At 37.2% G+C, this 19680-nt stretch overlaps 1 protein-coding gene across 3 annotated transcripts in view; it reads left to right on the top strand.

Annotated features, from left to right (window-relative positions):
- Lpcat2 (lysophosphatidylcholine acyltransferase 2) overlaps window positions 1-19680 on the top strand; it is a 71908-nt gene that overhangs the window by 31741 nt on the left and 20487 nt on the right. For all 3 annotated transcript variants that reach the window (XM_004847910.3, XM_087206398.1, XM_087206419.1), the window contains exon 11: window positions 1259-1412. In XM_004847910.3, the coding sequence (XP_004847967.1) occupies window positions 1259-1412 (154 nt within the window). The remainder of the gene's footprint in view (window positions 1-1258; window positions 1413-19680) is intronic.

The following is a 19680-nucleotide window of genomic DNA, read 5'->3' as shown; positions in this document are numbered from 1 at the left end:
CAGCTCTAGGACCATGTGGTGTTTATAAGGAAAGCCAGGATTGTGAATTTATCTCCCATTTCAGTCATATAGTTTTTTTATTTTTTCAAAAGTGAAAACAAGCCATAGCTGTAAATATGGATTCACATAGCTCGCCTTCCTGTTTGGAAATGGCTCAGAGTAGTTGGTCAGTCCTGTGGCCTTCTTAAGAGAAGGGTAACATAACCACATGATACTGACATGAAGTGGTCAGATTTCCACTTGAGAAAAACTTGCATAATAGTAGTTCTGGCTATCACTGATCTTTAAATACTTACATAGATCACTCTTTTTGTCTTGGTATCTGTTTTTTAAGGCAAAAACTCACCTTTGTGCATTATGATATAGTTTAAACCATTTCAGATATCCCCTTTGAGCTATCTTGGATAAAAGGGAAATAACCCTCCAAACCCCCTCTTGCTACAATTCATTCTGTTCTCAGCTCTAATTAGGAATTTGCAGAGCTTACTGATTTAATAGCCCTTAACATCCTCCCTAGGAAGTTGCTGCAGAACCAGTTATTATTATCTAAGTTCAATATTAAATAGCATAAATAATAATATTTTGATAGATATGCAAAAAGCATCATTTACATCTTTAGATAACAAAAATGTTTTGCTTTTATTTTGGTATTATATGCAAAATATTTCCATAACTTTGAAAAGTGGAAATAAGTCACCGAAATTTAGATGTATGTGTTAGGTTACATGTTCAGTTCTGTAAGCCAATGACAGGACATTGATGTAGGCTGCAGTGTATTTTCCAGTATTTATCACCCTGATTTTTTCTAACTAATATGGAGGAAGTGTATATGGTCTAATGAACCTCCCTAATCACAACCTTTCGTGAACTGTGAATTCAGTATCAGCCTGAGAGTTCCTTGAAAACAGGATTTATAATTTCTTTTGTAACAACTTAGTAAGTATTCTTGACTTACTAAGTAGTGTTTAGGTTAAAATTTGCTTTCTCATTTTTTCTCTAATTCATTTATTCTACTACATTGCTTTTCCCATTTACTTATGTTTTCTCTCAGATATTTGGGATATTTATTAGTTGTACTGGTATGCTGTTAAAAATGAAATGTTCTGCATACATGTTCCATATGTACTTTTAAGTACTCACTTGATTCTCCTTTTCAAATTTAGCACATATTTCCCCCTCAAATTAGTAAACGTTGTTCACAAGATGTTCATATGAATTGAAAAGGGCTAATAACATTTATTTATAATTCTTTGTTTAGATTAGATTGGGATGGTATTCGTAAGCATTTGGATGAATATGCATCTATTGCAAGTTCCTCAAAGGGAGGAAGAATTGGTATTGAAGAATTTGCGGAGTATTTAAAGTTACCTGTTTCAGATGTCTTGAGACAACTTTTTGCACTCTTTGACCGGGTATGTTAAAACTTAATCTTTAACATTTTACTCTGCCAGCCCCCATAGAATATAAATTAATATGATAGACATTCAAAAAACTTGTTAGGTTAGTGTTAGAAGAATCAAGACTGAGCTTGTGCATTAATTGCATGACTTAATTTTCTCATTAATATTTGTGTATGTGAATATGTGTATAGTAACATTTATGACAGTATCTATTTATTTTAAATATTAGGTTAAAATAAATATTGTAGCCATATAGCCACATATATAGTATGGAATTGGAAAAGCTTGTATATCAAAACTTATACACTGATGACATGAATGGTAGTGTTTTATTTTAAAGATTTCTGGACTCCCCCTAAATATATGAATACCAAATAGGCTTTATTTTCAAATAATGTTTTGTAACAAAGGTTTTAAATAAATTTATTGTTACTTGTGAATATGTAAATATGGGCAATTAGCTAACTGTATTGTCAAATTTTCCTTATGAAAAATGTGTCAAGATTTCAAGTTCTCCATTTTTTAATTTTTTTTTTGGTACTGGGATCAAACTTGGGTCCTTGCATTTGTGAAGCAGGCAGTGGAACCACTTAGCTAAATTCCTGGCCCGAATTTGTTTTTCAATATATTAAATCAGTAGTAAAATATATACATCTGTTTACAGTTCTTGCAAATGCATAGATGCATGTTACTACCACTACATTCAAGACGTAAGAGTTGTAAAAATAATAATGATGATGATGACGATGATAATAATAATAATAATAATTCCTTTGAAGCTACCCATGCAGTTAAGCCCTTCCCCTACCTGTAACTTCTAAGAGTCACTGGTCTGTTCTCCATCCCTATAGTTTTGCATTTTCCAGATGCCATATAAATGGAATCATGTACTATTTTAGTCTTTTGATTCCGGCATCTTTCACTTAGCATAATGTATTTGAGATTCAGGCATGATGGTATATGTATCAGAAATTTGTTCTCTTTTATTGCTGAATGGTAGCCCAGTATATGGATGTACTGTAGTTAATCTATTCCTCAGTTAAGGAATATTTGATTTGTGTTCAATTGGGGTCAATTATAAATATAGTTGTAAGCTAAGCATTTATGTATAGGTTTTTGTACAAATGTAGATTTTAATGTCATATTGTGTAAATATTTAGTATGATCTCTGTATTTTACCTGAAGATAACTGTATTTTTGCATTCGTTCTAAAGGATAGTTTTGTGGTATATAGAATTCTTGAGTTAACTGTTCTTGTAATGATTTAAAGATGTCCTCTTGCCATTAGACCTCAGTGGTTTTGTAGCCTCACTGGTCCCTAAGTTTTACCTTTATTTGCCAATTCTCCCGCTGTGGTATTTTGCCCAGAGGTGGTTGCTTTTTATATTTTGTTCAGAGACATTAGTTGTAGTTGGGAGAGAGGGGCTAGACTGGGCTTATTCTATCTTGGCTGGTACCAGAAGTCCCAGTTCTCCATTAACCACCAGAAAAAGTCTTTTGCAAAGAAATTATAGCTTGATGACTGAGGAAAAGGCTTTTCTTCTTTTTTTTTCTGGAGAACCCTAATGTTTCTAGTGTCTTATTCAGTGACTTCATAGATGAACTATTCTTTAACATAATGCTGTGAAGCAACCTTCTTCTGTATATACTGCCAGAGCCTCTCTTCTTAGAGCACACAAATAATTTGTTCTCCTGCATAAAATGATAATGTTCCAGTGCTACAGTATTATTGTAAAGTATAATGAATTAAGGGAACAGAATGTAAACTATTGTATGTAACCATGGAAGTTGGGAAATTAGGGGTACCTTTTCACTTTTATAACCACTAGTCTTTCCCTGAGATTTATATAGCAACTTTCACTATGGCTCTAGAAACTAGGCATGGCATTTTAAATAAAATCTCTCTATGTTTAGACTGAAAGCATAGAAGCAAAGTTGTACTTTTATTCAGGAAGCATGCAAGAGTACAGCTGCCTTCTCGCAGAGAGACAGGCAGGGGTGCCTGAAACGGAGCCACCATCGCAGGGAGGCTCAAGATGCTGGTTTTATAGTAGTTGGGGCCTATCCTGCCTCTGGGCTGAGGGCCCCCCTACTTGATTGGTTAATGATTAACTTAGCTCATTACTAGGGATAACAGGGAAGGGTCTGTTCAGGGACCATTTATATCTTAGGGCCAAGGTTCTTTTTCCTTTTGATCTTAGCAAACCAAGCTTTGCAGGGTACAGTGTAAAGAAGAGGTGCAGCCTCAGCAGACTGTCAGCTTTCTGTGGGTGGTTAAGCCTGTTCTGCCAGCTATTTGAACTCCTTTGTAGAGGGGCTCATCTCTCCCTGCCTAGGGGTCTCTATCCCTACAGGGCTATAGGCTTTTCTATTATACGGAGACTCAGGTTATGGAACCCCAAGACATGAGCTCACTTTCTTGGCAACATCTCCAAACAGAACTTGGAACCCTTGTTAATGGGTGTCACAATCTAGTAACAGCTGTCTCCCAAGCTCAATTGGCTGGAGATGGTCAACAGCGAACATGCTGAGCTGCTTCTCCACTTCGAGAGGCCACAGCCTCAGGACCCCAGGTAGAGAAAGTATCTCTGAAAGATTAAGAAGACGGCTGACTCCATCCAGATGCCACAAGCCACACTGCAGCAGCCTCATGACTGTCACAGACACCCTAGGGATGGTCTCCCCAGGAGTGACCACCAGTGACCTACCAAAATCAAGGTACCCCAGTGAAGTCTCTCTAAGCCCAAATACCAATGGCATGGAAACTGGGAAGAGCATGAAACAAGTATCACCAGGCCCAGAAACACCCAGTAGCTCTGAGCAGGCCTCCCCAGAGCTGGGCACAGAAAACCTTGAGAGTCAAAGTGCAGGGGGGGAGACTGAAGTCACAGCCCCCGGCCCCTAAGAGACACTGAGAAGCCTGGTGTACATCCACCCAGGCGTGGCTGCCACTATTGGAAACAACTTCACAAAGAGCCGTGCAGAATTCCGGCCAGTGTGGTCCCTGCAGGCAGTCAGGCTGCTCTCATTCTCTGAGCCCTGGCAGCCTATTTTTCTGGACAGCCAACCCGTCTATGGTCCCTTCTTCCCAGGCACCTCCACCACCCACACCTCTACCTGATCAGCCCTGATTTTGGGAAGAGACATCATGACAAGATCTCTTGAGAATTCTATCCCCTTTGAGATAAAGATTGAGATGTGTGGTGTTTGGACAATAAACAGCTTTTCACCACACACTGGGTAGAGGAGGAAGGAGACCCATATACCGTGTCACCTCAGTTGGAGTTAGAAGAGGCCATTAGGCTTTCTGAGCTAAAGAAAGATTCTGAGCTCTTAATTCATTCATTGCCTTGTATACCAGAACATCCTAAAGTACCTTGTCCAGGAGAAGAGAAATCCATCCACCACAGAGCTGCAGGCTGCTGGAGAAAGCTGTATTATGTGACTGGCCGTGCTTTTCAGGCCAAACGCTTCAGCAGGTGAGCTCACTGTGTTGTCTGCACAGACCGTGTAGGGGGACTTGGCTGCCAGGTGTGTAAGTGCACCAACTGCAAACTCTCAGTTCACAAGAAGTGCCACAAACTTGTCACAATTGAATGTGGGCAGCACTCTTTACCATCAGAGCCCACGATGCCAGTAGATCCATCATCCATGGCTTCAGACCCTGCATACACAGCGATCCCACATAACCTTTCAACTCATGAGGCTTTAGAACAAGTTGATGAAGAGAACGAGGCAGGGAACATTGGGGAAAGTGGCAAAGCTTCATCTGGTTTAGGTCTTGAGGACTTTGATTTGTTCCGAGTGATTGGCAGAGGAAGTTATGGGAAAATACTGTTAGTCCAACAGAAAGAATCAAATCATATGTATGCAATGGAAGTAGTGAAAAAAGAGCATGTCAGCATTGATCGGATACAGAAAGAGAGAGAGAGAAGCGCATTCTACAGCAGGCATCCAGTTGTCCTTTTCTAGTTGGACTGCATGCTTGCTTCCAGACAGAATGCAGATTGCTCCTTGTTCTAGACTATGTCAGTGGGGGAGATCTACTGTTTCATATGCAGCAACAAAGATGGCTTCCTGAAGAACATGCCAGGTTTTACTCCACAGAAATCAGTTTAGCAGTCAACTTCCTTCATCAGCAAGGAATACTTTACAGAATTTTAAAATTAGAAAATGTGTTTCTGGACTCAGAAGAGCACATTAAACTCATCGATTTTTGCTTGTGTAAGGAAGGCTTACAGCCAGGAGACACAACCCGCACTTTCTGTGGCACTCCTAATTTCATGGCTCCAGAACTTATAAGAAGGGAAGATTACAGTTTCAGTGTGGACTGGTGGAATCTTGGAGTAGTGATATATGTTATGATGATCGGAGAGTCTCCATTCTATCTTGATGAGAGCTCTGATAACCCTTATGAAAACTCAACAGAGCATGTCTTGCAAGTAATTTTGGAAAGAGACATTGTCATACCTCATTTTCTGTCTGTAAAAGCTGCAAGTGTCCTAGAGGGTTTTCTGAACAAGGACCCAAAAGAACAAGAACGACTGGGTTGTCATCCTCACAGGGGCTTTGCTGATATTCAGGAGCATCCATTCTTTCAAAATGTGGACTGGGACATGATGGAACAAAAGCAGGTGATGCCTCCCTTTAAACCAAATATCTCTGAGCAATTCGGTTTGGACAACTTGGATCCTGAATTTACTAATGAACCTGTCCAGCTCACCCCAGACGATAATTACATCGTGAGGGAGCTTGATGGATATGAATTTGCAGGTTTTGAGTATATCAATCATCTTACGATGTATGATGAAGAGGTCTGATCCCCATTTTTCAACTATGCATTTTCCTTATGTTGCCATTTAATGCTTGAAAAAATTGTTCTCAGCCTAGAAAGAATTAACCATTTTAGAGATGTCTAGAAGCTAATTTTAATTTATTGTTTTGAAGCCATATTTAGATGTAATACTTGATTCTTATAGTCTACAGTAGAGAATATGGAATTTTTTGTTCATAGATTAGATTTTTATGCACTGATTTAAATAACAATGAGGCAGTTGCTTGATAACCACACTTGTATATACATTCCATTTGTTGAGTGGGACATAATGCCTAATATTTTTTCTTTTTTCTTATGATACAAGAAAACAATTTGTCTTTTCAGTAAAATATCTTACCTATGCTAGTTTCTCTCCAACCACACTTTTGAAACTGACCACCTTTTGTGGTCAGTTTATACAGTCTTCAGGAAAATCCAGAAATTACCAACAATTGTGAATAAAAACACATATACTTGTATCTTTTTTATATGGGGAAAATACAATATACGACTACAGGCTTTGGAGGGGTAATGGTTCTCATGAAGTGGGGCATCTGAAAGGGATTAGGGGATAATTTATTAAATGTTTATAAATTTTAAATTGTTCTGGATTTGGAACTAGATCATTAACTAAAATTAAATTAAACTAAGATTGATTGTACCATTTTAACTCATTTACATTTAGATGATGATGGTTACCTGTCACATCTTTGGCATAAAAATGATACTAAAACAGGATGATATATAGCATCCTAATTTTAGTTAATGATCTAGTTCCAAATCCAGAACAATTTGGAATTTGTAAATATTTAAGAAATTATCTTTTAACCATTTTTAGATGCCCCATTTCATAAGTATTACTTTTCCAAAGCTTGTATTCACGTATTGTCTTTTCTTCATATAATTTAGTTTGAAACTAATGAAAACATCAAAGGAAAATGTTTATAGACTTTCTCCTGTTCATTTCTGAGGCATGTACATTTCTCTTAATGCCTGGAACTTGTTTTAAAACAAAAAGCAGTATTCACAACATAAACTTATGGAGAATTCTAACATGTCAGAAATATGTTTAGGATCTTGCTTTTAAGTGTTGCTCTTTTCCGTAGGGCACTTCAGAGTGTAGAATAATCACCCAGGGTGTTTGTTTACCATGTTTATTACTGAGCCCACATTAGAACTCTTTTGGACTTTTGAACCTCATTTTGAGAAACACTTTCTTCAAGATATTCTTTTGTCCTCCAGTTAAATAGTAGAAAGTGTGTTCGTGGTATAATATTTTAAGGTGTTACAAGCAGAAATTTACAACTTTATGAACATTTTTGAACAAATTTTACATGAATGACTTCATTAGATACCTTCCTTGTTCCCCTCAACAAAATCTTACCAGTTTTCTGCCAATGATATCCAAATGATGAGCATTTTTCTTTGTTGAGGTTTTCACCATTATTCAGGGTGGTCTTTTGCTTTTCAGTTTTTTAAGTAATAAGATTAACTGTATATTTTATAGATAACTGCATTACAAATATGTTTTCAACTATTTTTGTATTTAAGTGTTATGTCAGTTTTTTTCATGTCATACAGAACTTGTCTCAAAATACTCTTTAGGGGAATAAATCACTTTATAGTCAGAATGTTTGATATTCTGGTGTTCTAAAAAAATTTATTTTGCATAATCCTGTAGTCAGATCATTTTATGCATACGCAGCTTGGGTTAAATTTCAAGTACTCTGTTCAGCACTGGTATATTTACTGTATAAATTTGTTTTGTTTTGATTTCTGTCATGTAGAACACTGCCTTGGTCATCATAATGTAATCTGTGTTGTGTTCTTTTTTCATGTTACAGCCTTTAAAAAAAATTTAATATAAATTCAAAACACAAAAAACAAAAAGAAAAAAACCAAATCCTTAACTTATATTTTGACCTTAACATGTATCAAGCACATACATTTGGAAACTTTTGATCATTATAAGGTCCATATTTTACCATGTATGAAATCTTGATGTAATGCAATTATCATTATATTAAAAAACAGTAATGTGTCAAAAAAATCTCTATGTTTGAAACTGATGACAGGAAGAGATAGAAAGAAGTACAGGAGATGGAGAAATGGGAAGGTATATGAAATAAGGACAAAGGAGGAAGTTTATAGTATATCTTAGACATCATGTTCACAAGGATTGTTAATCAAAATTAAAAATAGTGTCTGCTGAAGTTGCACTGTCCTTCAGTTGTCAAACTGTCATAGCTGGCAATGACAGAACTGTTAAGACACCAGTTTTGTCTCATGATGATTAAGGATACTTGCCAACAGCCCCATTGTTTCTATAGCATTTTTAAGTATAGAAATATTTGGGAATGGGGAAGTGAGGTGAAGCAAGGGTGAAAAGCAAGTCAATTCAGTTAACTAGATTGACTCACTCTGGAATAGAAGGGAGACAGTTGGCCAGAGGCAGATTGGAGACTGGTCATTTGGTTAATCACATTTCTCCATGGATGGCTTCAGTAGGCTCACATATCATTTGTAACTGTTGAGTTTTCTTCACTACTTTGTGTGGTAAAACTTAGCTCTAGATATAAACCATAAGCTAGTGAGGGGCAGGGCAGATGCCTGCAGAGAAAATATGTTGCTTTGAGACAGTAGTCTTGCCTGAGCCGGTCCCCTTGGTAGCTCACGAAGGTGTTTTCTGGCTCTGGCTCCAGTGGGTTGGTGACTGCTTGCTGGATGAGGACTTCAAGATACTGGAAATCTGCCTGGCTGCAAATTCTTTGTAAATTGGAGGATGAGTAACCAGTGGGTATGAGAGGCTGAGAACAATAGACTGCTGCAAACTTCTCCAGGGGTGTGTATGTGACCACTCACACTCTCAGAAATATCAGGGACAAGGGAGCCATGAGACTGAGGCCCTCCAGTACCATCAGCTGTCCCATCTCCATGGATGGATATTTGGAGATTTTGCAGAATGGATCTCATTGTCTCTACAGAGTGCGACCATATCTTCTGTAGCCAGTGCCTTCACAACTCCCTGAAGAATGCTAACACTTGCCCAACTCACAGAGAGATGAATCCCAAATAGTACTACACTGTTTACATGTGAAGAGCTCTGAGCTTCTCAGGAGAAACTGGTGGATGGACAGACAGCCTGGCTGGGCTCTCTGCATGCTATTTGCCTCATTTCCTGAGCTCAACAAGACTATTTCAAAACCAACATCTGATATATAAACTTCTCTTTCCTTTCCCACCCCTACTTAGATCCTTTTATCATCTTGAGTTTGATGCTATGGAGCTGCACCTAGACGCACTCCCAGGCCAGCTCCTCACCTCTGCTCCCCTGGGGTGGCCTGGTCCCAAAGTAGGAGAAGGGGAATTAGGCACATGGGAGCTGAAGATTGGGGCTCTGGCCTTTCTGGTACCTGCTCCTGTGCCAGGAAGTTTCCCTACTGGAAGGCTCACCAGCTCTCCACACAGTCTTTCTAGATATCTACCAGTGGACCAGTTTGCCTGTCACCCAGTGACTGAGCCAGACCTACCCACTTGACCCAAGGATCCCAGTACAGGAGCAGCCCCTGGCCTTTCCTTTCTTTGAGAGGTGACCTGTGATTCTGACTGCACCTTACCATTGATGTGCAGTATTCTCTTCCAACCTCAAGGACCTCTGCAGAGCAATCCCTATTTCCCAAAAACAAAAAGTGCAACAGAGCCCACTCTTACCCATGTCTCAGCAGTCAGGTGGCAGTGCCGTCAGGTCAGTGTCCTCTTCAGAGTCCTCGAGCTGCTGCAGAGCAGTGTTTGTCTTGCCTGTCTCTGCTTGCCAGCCATTCTCAGGGACCTTTCCCGTGCTCCAAAGTTCTCCACTTGGTGCAGAACAAGCAGGTCGGGGGCAGGTGTGCACCTGGGTATCCTCTCTTCTCTGATAAAAGCCACCCTGCACTGGCCATGTGTCCTCCAGCCCTCCAGTCCTCAGTTCCCACTGCCTGATTGCTGCCTCAGTAGGCATAGGAGGTGGCAGCAGCAGTTGTGGCCTGTAGCCTCTCACTTCCATGTCTTTGTCCAGGTCACCATGTCTGTTTCAGAGATGTTGGCTCACCTGACCTGGCACTGGTTCACCTTCTCCCATCAGGTGATACTTATTTCCAAAGCTGCCCTTCGACAGCTCCATAGGTTTTGGTTGGCAAAGCATGGTGGCTGTCCCTCCCTGGAGAGCCCAGCTAACAGCCTCTGCTCAACCTACAGCTGTCCAGCACCTCAGGGCCTCTCAGAAGCAGGAGAGTGACCCAAGCCAGCTGCCAGGGCACCAGGAGGGGTCATGTAGGGCCAGCTTGCCTCTCCTCCACACCTTCCTCAGAGGCCTTCAAGCCAAGCCAGTAGCTGTTTGTATGAGCCATCTTCATGGTGGGGAAGGGGCTACTCCGGCTTTGCTAGCAATAACTGACCTTCAGTTCTCCCTTCTGAAGGAGCAGGGACTCGGCACAGGATTCACTTTAGTTGAGGCTGAAGGAGCATCCTTCCTCTATGTCAAAAGAAAATGCTTTATTCTTTATTCTGACTTTTTAAAGCAGTGTTTGACTTACTACCAGTTTGTTTGAATGAGTAATTTTGTCCATGAAGTGGGAGAGCATAGGAACATCAGCCCCCATCATTGTGGTGTTATGGGCCTGCCCTCCACTTGTTGTCATGGGCACTAAGTCACCCCTGGGTGTCACGGAGATGCTCTTGTTCCATTCTGATGTTCCCAGACAGGAAGGCCAGGTGACTGTGCAGCCATTTAAAACTTTGTTTCATCCATAAAGACAGCAAACATTGTTAATCATAAAATTGTATTCATCCTAAACTGAATTGGGGAAAAAAATGAATTTTGTTTCTACTAATCAGAAACTGCAAACTAGGAAAAGGTCTGTGTGAAGAAAATCTCTTTCCTTTCCTCGGTGTACATAGTTCAATTCTTTGTCACATTTAAACTATATCAATGGACATCAGTCTGTTTTGGACTCTGGCTAGTGTTAAAGATGAAAATAAAATCATTAATTTGAACCCCCAAAAAACTCAGAAGCCAGATTATAAAGAGTTTATCTTTTGATTTCCAACATACTAGAAGATTGAGAAAATAGTCTGGAGAATTAGTGATTGATGTATTTGAGCTTCCTCTTCCTTCTCCACCTCCTCTCCCCCACCTCCAGACCTGCATGTCTGTGCTTGTGAGGATCTTCTTTGTTTTGAGAAGCAGAATTAAGCAATTGCTGCCGCACCTGTGTACAGGATCACTTTCATGCTAGGCTTGTTTTCTCACTCTGTTTAAGTGATTGAGCTGGGAGTGTTTGATGAGAAAAGCAAGGAAGTTCAACAACTCCATAGTTTGTTTCTCTCAGAGTAACTTATCTTGCTAAATTCAGTACTTAATGAGGGGTGGGGGCGGTGAGGAAGGAAGGGTGGGAAAGAGAAATGGCCCGGCATTCCCTTTGCTGTTTCAACAGCTATAAATACTTGCAGTGTAAAACTCTTATAAGCCTCTCCTGTGTTCCCTTCCCACTTTATCTTTCTTTCCCCCTGACCTGTTTTCCTTTCTCAACCTTTCCCCATGTCTTTCCCTATGCAGGTGTGGTTAGAATTTTGGGGCTAGAAAAAAGACCTAAATATCTCTCCACCATTCCTTTACTCTCTCATCCCAGTGAGAGTCTTGGCTACTCTACAGGAACTTCATAATGGTTTTTGTCTCAATTTGTCCTTTAAAATATGGTACTAGTTCCTTCTGACATATTCTTCAGATTCTCATATATTTTATTGTAGACAGTTTGAAGGTTCAGCAAAACTGTGGGATTCATAATCCAAAGAGTGGCATAGTTCACTAGTTTTGGATAATTTCCTATCTCTAGAAAACATCATTGTCGATAAGAATGAACTTTTTTCACCTTTGGATTTAATTTAGCGTCTTTGATTTCATGAATATGTACTAAACTCTTCAGATCAGAGTTTAATTGGGAATTAGTTAAATGTTCAGATGAATTAGAATTATTTTAAACAGTGGTTTAAAATAGTGGCTTCTCTATTTTTTATATTCATAATTCAAATTAAATATTAGATGTTTTGTTAGCATATTTGAAGAGATTTAACGACAGTTAATGAGATTAGGAAATAATACTGGCTAAATTAGAAATAATTATAAGGCAGTCACTTTTACAGTTATAGCAATGTCTTGCAGTGTATTGTTGAGGAGACTTTGGATCTGACAGAAGTATCTTATGTACCTGTGAGATAGTCCTCAAATATTTCAGTAAGCACATAATATTTGTTGTTAGCTTGCCAACATGCCATGTTATCTGCTTCTTAACTCTTGCTACTAGCATGTCTTCCATACTACATCTCTTAATATATTCAGTTTAATAGTCCATCTGTACTGTTACTATAACAGTATGTTATTCACTGATTGCAAGGCTATATTTCAGAGTTGGCAGAGTTTTTCCATAAAGTGTCAGGTACAAAATGCTTTTGACTTCATAGGCTACTTGGTCTCTGTTGCAAGTAACTATTCATCTCTGCCATTGTAGCGTGAAAGCAGCCATGAACAATATGTAGACAAAGGCCCATAGCTGTATCTAAATAAAACTTTTTTTAAAGAACAGCTATCAGTCTGTATTTGACCCACCAGCTGTAGTTTGTTGATCTGTGATATATTTTCTAAGCTGATGAAAATAAAGCATGCTAAAAGACTGGGTTGAAAGATGGAGGTCACTGTTTGCAGTGACCATTTTAATTTGTGGAATATTCCACATTTGATTTAAAGCATATCACTTTGAATATTTATTCTTGAGTAATATGTTATTAACCACTTGTTAATAGCCTTCCACAGTTCTAGTCAGTGGTGTATTATTCATCCTCACAGATGAGAGGAAAAGAATGAGGAGATTCATTTCTAATTATTCAGCTATAGCCTGGCATGAGCTCACTCTCTTCTTACCAATACTATTATGTATACAATAGGCCATTGTGTAGCAAAATTTAGATGGTTACATCTCCAGTCTGTAAAGCAATTTGACAAGTGTCATGATTTTTCCCATTTCTGCTATCTAGTACTCAACACTTCCGTCTTACTATGTACTGTTTAAATATTAGACAGGAAAAGTTTGTGTATACTTTAGCACTTTGGCAAGCCAGGTTTTTGTCTATTATAAACTTCTGTAGATATTTTATTACTATTTCATTATGTGGAATGAATGTGTTTCTTTATTCCAAGTTCTTTCCGTCTGCCCTGTTCTTAGTATTAGTTCAAATGTAAGTCTTGAGTGCCAGTAATAACAAGAATCCTTGCTTGCTTTTTCCTGTAAGAGGAGGTAGGGTGTAGCCTTTATAGGTTTTTTGATCATGCTGAAAATTAGGACAAAACACTTAAATGGTTAGAAATATACTGTAAAATCTTCTACCTTTTAAGTTTCGGTTTTGGTTATAAATATTTACAAAGATAAGAAATACAAATATTTACAAAGATAAGAAATACAGTATTACTTAGTCATGTGTGAAGAACTCTCATCTTGATTCCAATCCTAGTTAATAAAGATTTGCTATATGAAATCCACTTTATAATGTACATGATATAATTTCTGGAAAAAGTCTATAACTTTCCCAGGGGGACTGCTGAACTTTTCAGTTTTCCTGAAAGTTTGGTAGCCCTATATGTCTTAGCATTCTATCTTTAGTTCTCAGATTGATTTGGCTTTTCCATTTAAGTCCATGATAGCATTTAAGTATCATTATACTGGAAATAAAACTGGACATGAGAATCATTTGCTTACTTTTGGCTCCTCAATCCATCTATAACTGAGAGAAGAAACAGAAGAAGTACAATTCAAACTTAGAACAAGTGAGCAATTATAGATCACCACCACAAGCATAAAGAAGTAAAGAACAGGACTTTGTAGAGAACAAATTTTGTCAGGCTAATTTAATTTCCCCCTATGACTGAGTGACAGTCTAAGGTGATAAGGAAAAAATTAGATATTACCTATGTGGACTCTAGAAAGGTTTTTCATTTCATCCAACATGACATTCTTATCAACATTGTAGGGATTTCTGGTCCAGTTCATGTTGCAGTTGGGTGAGAGCTGAACTTGACAAAAGCTTCACCGCAGTGTGAGTTTTGAGTTGTGTGTAAGTTGAACCAGGTTTACTCTCCCACCTTGGAACTCAGCTCAGGGGAGCAACATACTTGATAATTTGCAATCAGGAATAGTTTTTGAAAACCAGATATGATGTTAAAGTGGAGATAAGGGCAACTGAGTCTATCTTTAAGTTTTGGAACTGGACTCATGATGGAGAATGATTGAATTAAATTAATATGTGGCATTAAAAGGCTTAGGCCTTTTTATACAGTATTTAGAAAACTGAACTCAATATAAGAATGATGTTGCTATCACTGTTTCATGGTACCTAAAATCTAGACTCTCAGAACTGTACAACTAATAGGACTTTTGGTATCAAATTGCCCATCCTCTTCATTTTGCAGAAGCTGCTGGCCCAAGAAAGGAAGTTACATGGTATAGGCCACACCACTTGTTAATTGTCGGAATGGGATTAAAATCCCTAGTTTAATACTTTTTTTACTACAAGCTATCACTCCTGACTTTTTGAAAAAAATAACTTTAAGTAGTATTGTCATATTTTAGATACCATATAATTCATTTCCAGCGTATAGTTCAGTGATTTTTAAGTGAATTTATCAAGTTGTACAACCATCACTCTCAATCAGTTTTAGAACATTTTCATCAACTCTGTATGTGTCATCCATCCTTATTTCATTAACTGTAAATTCTGGTCACCTAAGTATCTCTGAGCACTAGGCAGCCACTAATCTACTTTCTGTCTCTATAGATTTGTCTTTTCTGGATATTTCACATAAATGGAATTGTATAACATGGCTTCTTATATTGGCTTCTTTCACTTAGCATAGGCTTTTCATGTATCATGGATCATTAATTTCATCCCATTTTATTGCTGAGTAGTACTTCTTTATGTGGACATATCACATTTTGTTTATCTGTTTATTAGTTGATGGACACTTAGGTTATTTCCACTTTGTTCTTTTATGAATAATGTTGCTAATAACATGTATGTGTTGTTTATTTTTTAAGCTTAATAATTTTCCTCCCTAAATTGGGGCTAAACTGGGAACTCTTTTCTAACTATTTTCTCCAAATCCAGATGGTAGAGTTCACTCCCAGATAGCAACTGAGGTTGTTATTAATGTTCCAATAAGTAGCCATAGGGGGTTAAATAGTCCAGAGAAAAAAAAGGGTGCTAATCTAATAGCAGTCTTTTATCCTATCATGGCTTATGGGAAACTATTAGCCAAATGCCCTCCTTCTTCACAGAAAATAAATGAGAAGAATTGGATTTAAACTGGAATGCATAACCACTTCAGATAGGCATAAGGAAGCACATTGTATACAACAGTGGATGCTATCAGGCTAATTTGCAATATTACAAAAACAAAACCCATATAATTCCCTCTGGGAGAAGTGTATATGAATGGGTTTAAATCTGTCTAAGGCCAGATGGCATCTGTGATCCCCTAAAAGCAAAGCAGTCCTTTTGTGGTACTTTTTCTGAATATCCTCTGATGTTCAGAGGCCATTTCATTATGTCCATGAGAAATAAAGCCAGCCACTGTAGAGTTTTACACAAACCATTGGTTGTGATAGAAGGAGATAGGTCACACTCCCATGTGCTAAAGAAAGCAATGTCCTCTAGCTGCTATTCTTTCCCAAAATAATAGCTAGAGTAGTCATTATTCAGTTCTAGCATTGTGTAGGCTCCAAAATACTTTCACAACTGATTTCCTTTTGACTTACATTTGAGCTGTCAGTAGTTCTGATAATCTCTGTTGCATGGCAATTCAAAGCTTTTTCCAATCTGGTTCCATTTTATTGATCTGTCATTGCTTCCTATTACTCCCAAAAATAGACTCTCATCACATCATACTATTCACCATCTCTTGAATACCTAATATCCCTTAACTTTTCTGTGTTTTACCCTACTGTCCTTTTATATCCCTTTTCTGTTTAAAGAACTCTGATTTAGCCTATATTCAAGCCTTTCTTTTGCCTCAGCAGAATTCATTGCTTCCCCTTTGACAACCATATCCGTTTGAAAATGTAATACAATGTATTAATGGCGTGATCTTGAATAAGTATCTGAACTTTCCCGAGTGTTCTTACCTTATCTGGAATACTTTCGTGTCTTTTAGAGAAAATTTAAGAAACCTGAACACCAAAGCATATTATATACAAATGTAATGGATTAATATTAATAATAGAAATGTGAACATAAACATTAATTTACAGTTATAACCAGTCCCTATGGATCTACTTGGTCCTTGAGCACAACAATCTTGTTTTATATACTGTCTTCCCCTAAGCTCTGAGTCTAAGTCTTGATATTTAATCTATCAGATTGAATTGTTTTAAAGTAGGCAGGGGAGATATTATTATCATCATTTTGCAGATTTGAAATTGTGACTCCAAATGCTAAGTGATATAATATTTTAGACATCAAGTATTAGCCACCTTTCCCTGAGTTCACCAATAGATCTTCCAAAGAACCTGTATGACAAAAAATCAGATTAGAAAAGACATAGTTCCAATTTTATAAAGATGAGGATTATAAATGAGTACTATGAATAACTATTTGCTACCAAATTGGTTAACCTAGATGAAATGGGCAGATTCCTGGAAGTACACAACCTCCCATAATTGAAATATGAAGAAATAGAAACTCTGAAAAGACCTATAACTGGAAAGGAGATTGAATCAGTCATCAAATACTTCCCAACAAACAGAAACCCAAGACCAGATGGCTTCACTGGTAAATTCCACCACCCATTAAAAGAAGAATTAACACCAGTCCTTCTCAAATTGTTCCCCAAAAATGAAAAGTAAGAAGTTCTTTTTGACTTCTTCTATGAGGCTAAGCATTTTCCTGAAAATATAATCATATAACGGCACAAGAAAACTACAGAGCAAGATGCCATATGAATATTGATATAAAAGTCCTTTAACAAAATACCAGAAAACAGAACCAAACAGCATATTTAAAGGATTATACACTATTATCAAGTAGGATTTATTCTTAGAATGCAAGTATGCTTCAATATATGAAAATCAATCAATGTAATGCACCACATATATTACCACAACAAAAAGGAAAAAAATCACATCACCTCAATTGACATAGAAAAAAGGTTTGACAAAATTAATATTCTTTCATGTTAAAAATACCCAAGCTAGGAAAAGAATAAACATGCCTCAACATAATAAACACCATACATGAAAAGCCCACAGCTAATGTCATATTTCATAGTGAAATACTGAAAGCTTTTCCTCTAAGATAAGTAATCACAGTAGGATATCTACTTTCACTACTTCTGTTCAACATAGTGCTGGAAGTCCTAGCCAGAACAATTAGGCAAGAAAAATAAACAAAAACCCTACATATTACATCAAATAAACAAAATCTTGTTAAAACTAGTCACTGAGGGCTGGGGATTTAGCTCCGTGCTTCTGGCTGCCTGCCTCGCAAGTGCAAGGTCCTGAGTTTGATCCCCGGTACCAAAAACAAAAAACAAAAAACAAAAACAAACTAGTCAGTAAATTTCACAAAGTTGCAGGATATAAAATCAACACTACATTTCTATACACTAATCATGAACTATTTGAGAAAGAAATTCCATCAAAGTACATCAAATAAAATGCTTAGGAACAAACTTAATAAGGCTAAAGGTATATATACTGCAAACTATAAAACCTTGATAAAAGAATTAAAAGACCCAAATAAATGAAAAGATGCCCCATGAACATGGATTAGAAGACTTAAGTTAAAATGTCAATACAAGCCAAAATGACCTACAAATTGAATGCAATCCTTATTAAAATTGCAACAGTTATCTTCTACAAAAATAGAAAAATCAATTCTAAAATTCATGTGGAATCCAAGAGACCCCAAATAAGCCAAAACAATCTGAAAAATACAGAAGAAATTCAGAAGTCTTACACTTCTTGATTGCAAAACTTGCTACAAATCTACAGTTAATCGAAACAGTGAGGTACAGGCATAAAGACAGATATATAAACCAATATATGGTCAAATAATTTTCAACAAGAAGATGGAGAAAGAACAGTCTTCTCAACAAACAGTGCTAGGAAAATTAGATATCCATGTGTAAAAGAATGAAGTTAGATCTTTCCCTTGTGTACAATGATAAACTCAAAATGGATCAAAGAGCTAAACATAAGAGCTGACAATATAAAATCTGTTAGTTGAAAACATGAGAAAAGCTTTATGACACTGGAGTTCTCAATAATTTTTGGATGTGATATTAACAGCACAGAAAAATAGATAAATTAGACTACCTCAAAATTTTAAAACTTTTGTGCATCAGAGAACACTGACAGCATAGGATAACAGAAGAAAATACTTGATAATAATGTACAGTATCTGATGAGACATTAATACCCAGAAAGTTTAAAGAATTCTACAACTCAACAGTAAAAGAAGAAATAACCTGATTTTAAAAGTTAAAGGGTTTGAATAAATATTTCTCCAAAGAAGGAATTCAGGTTGCCAATAAGCACATGAAAAGATGTTCCACATCACTAATTATTAGAGAAATACAAAGAAAATCCATAATTAGATACCACTTTGCGTGCAGTAGGATGGCAATTATTTACAAAAACAAGTAAAAAGAGAAAAGTAACAGGTATTGGAGAGGATGTGGAATAATTAATTTGAACCCTTGTGGGATTGTAAGTTGGTGCAGTTATTGTGAGAAACAGTACAGTAGTTCCTCAGAACGGTAAAAGTAGAATTATCATATGATCCAGTAATTTCCACATCTAGGTACATAACCAAAAGAATTGAAATCAGGGGATCAAAAAGTGTGCATATATCGGTGTTCATAGCAGCACTGTCCACAATAGCCCAAAGGGGGAAGTAACCCAAGTGTCCGCCAATGGATAAATGGAAAAACAGAATGTGGTATATTTATGCATTGGTATATTTATGTGGTATATTTAACTGAATGTGGTACATTTATGTATTATTTATCTGTCTTGAGGATGGAAGGAAATTCTGACACAGGCTACAACATGGGTGCACCTTGAAGACATTATGTTAAATGAAATAAACTAGTCACAAAAGGTCAAATACTATGTGATTCTAATTGTACAAGGTACCTAGAATAGTCAAAATCATAGAGACAGTAAGAATGGTGGTAGGAGGGGTAGGAGGAAAGGAGAATAGAAAGAATGCAGTTTCATGTGGGGAATATGAAAAAAGTTCTGAACATGGAAGGTGGTAATGATTGCAAAACAATGGAATATGTTTAATGCCACTAAACTTTATACTTTAAAATGATTAAGATAATAAATTGTATATTTTAATCACAATTTGAAAATATTTTTAATTTTAAATCAAAAAGGC

The sequence above is a fragment of the Heterocephalus glaber genome, unplaced genomic scaffold, assembly GCF_053883595.1.
Source record: "Heterocephalus glaber isolate CG9 unplaced genomic scaffold, H.glaber_assembly_v1.0 deba00000071, whole genome shotgun sequence".
In the NCBI taxonomy this organism is placed as follows: domain Eukaryota; kingdom Metazoa; phylum Chordata; class Mammalia; order Rodentia; family Bathyergidae; genus Heterocephalus; species Heterocephalus glaber.
Note: the sequence above shows the minus strand (reverse complement) of the source record. Positions and strands in the feature narration are given on the sequence as shown.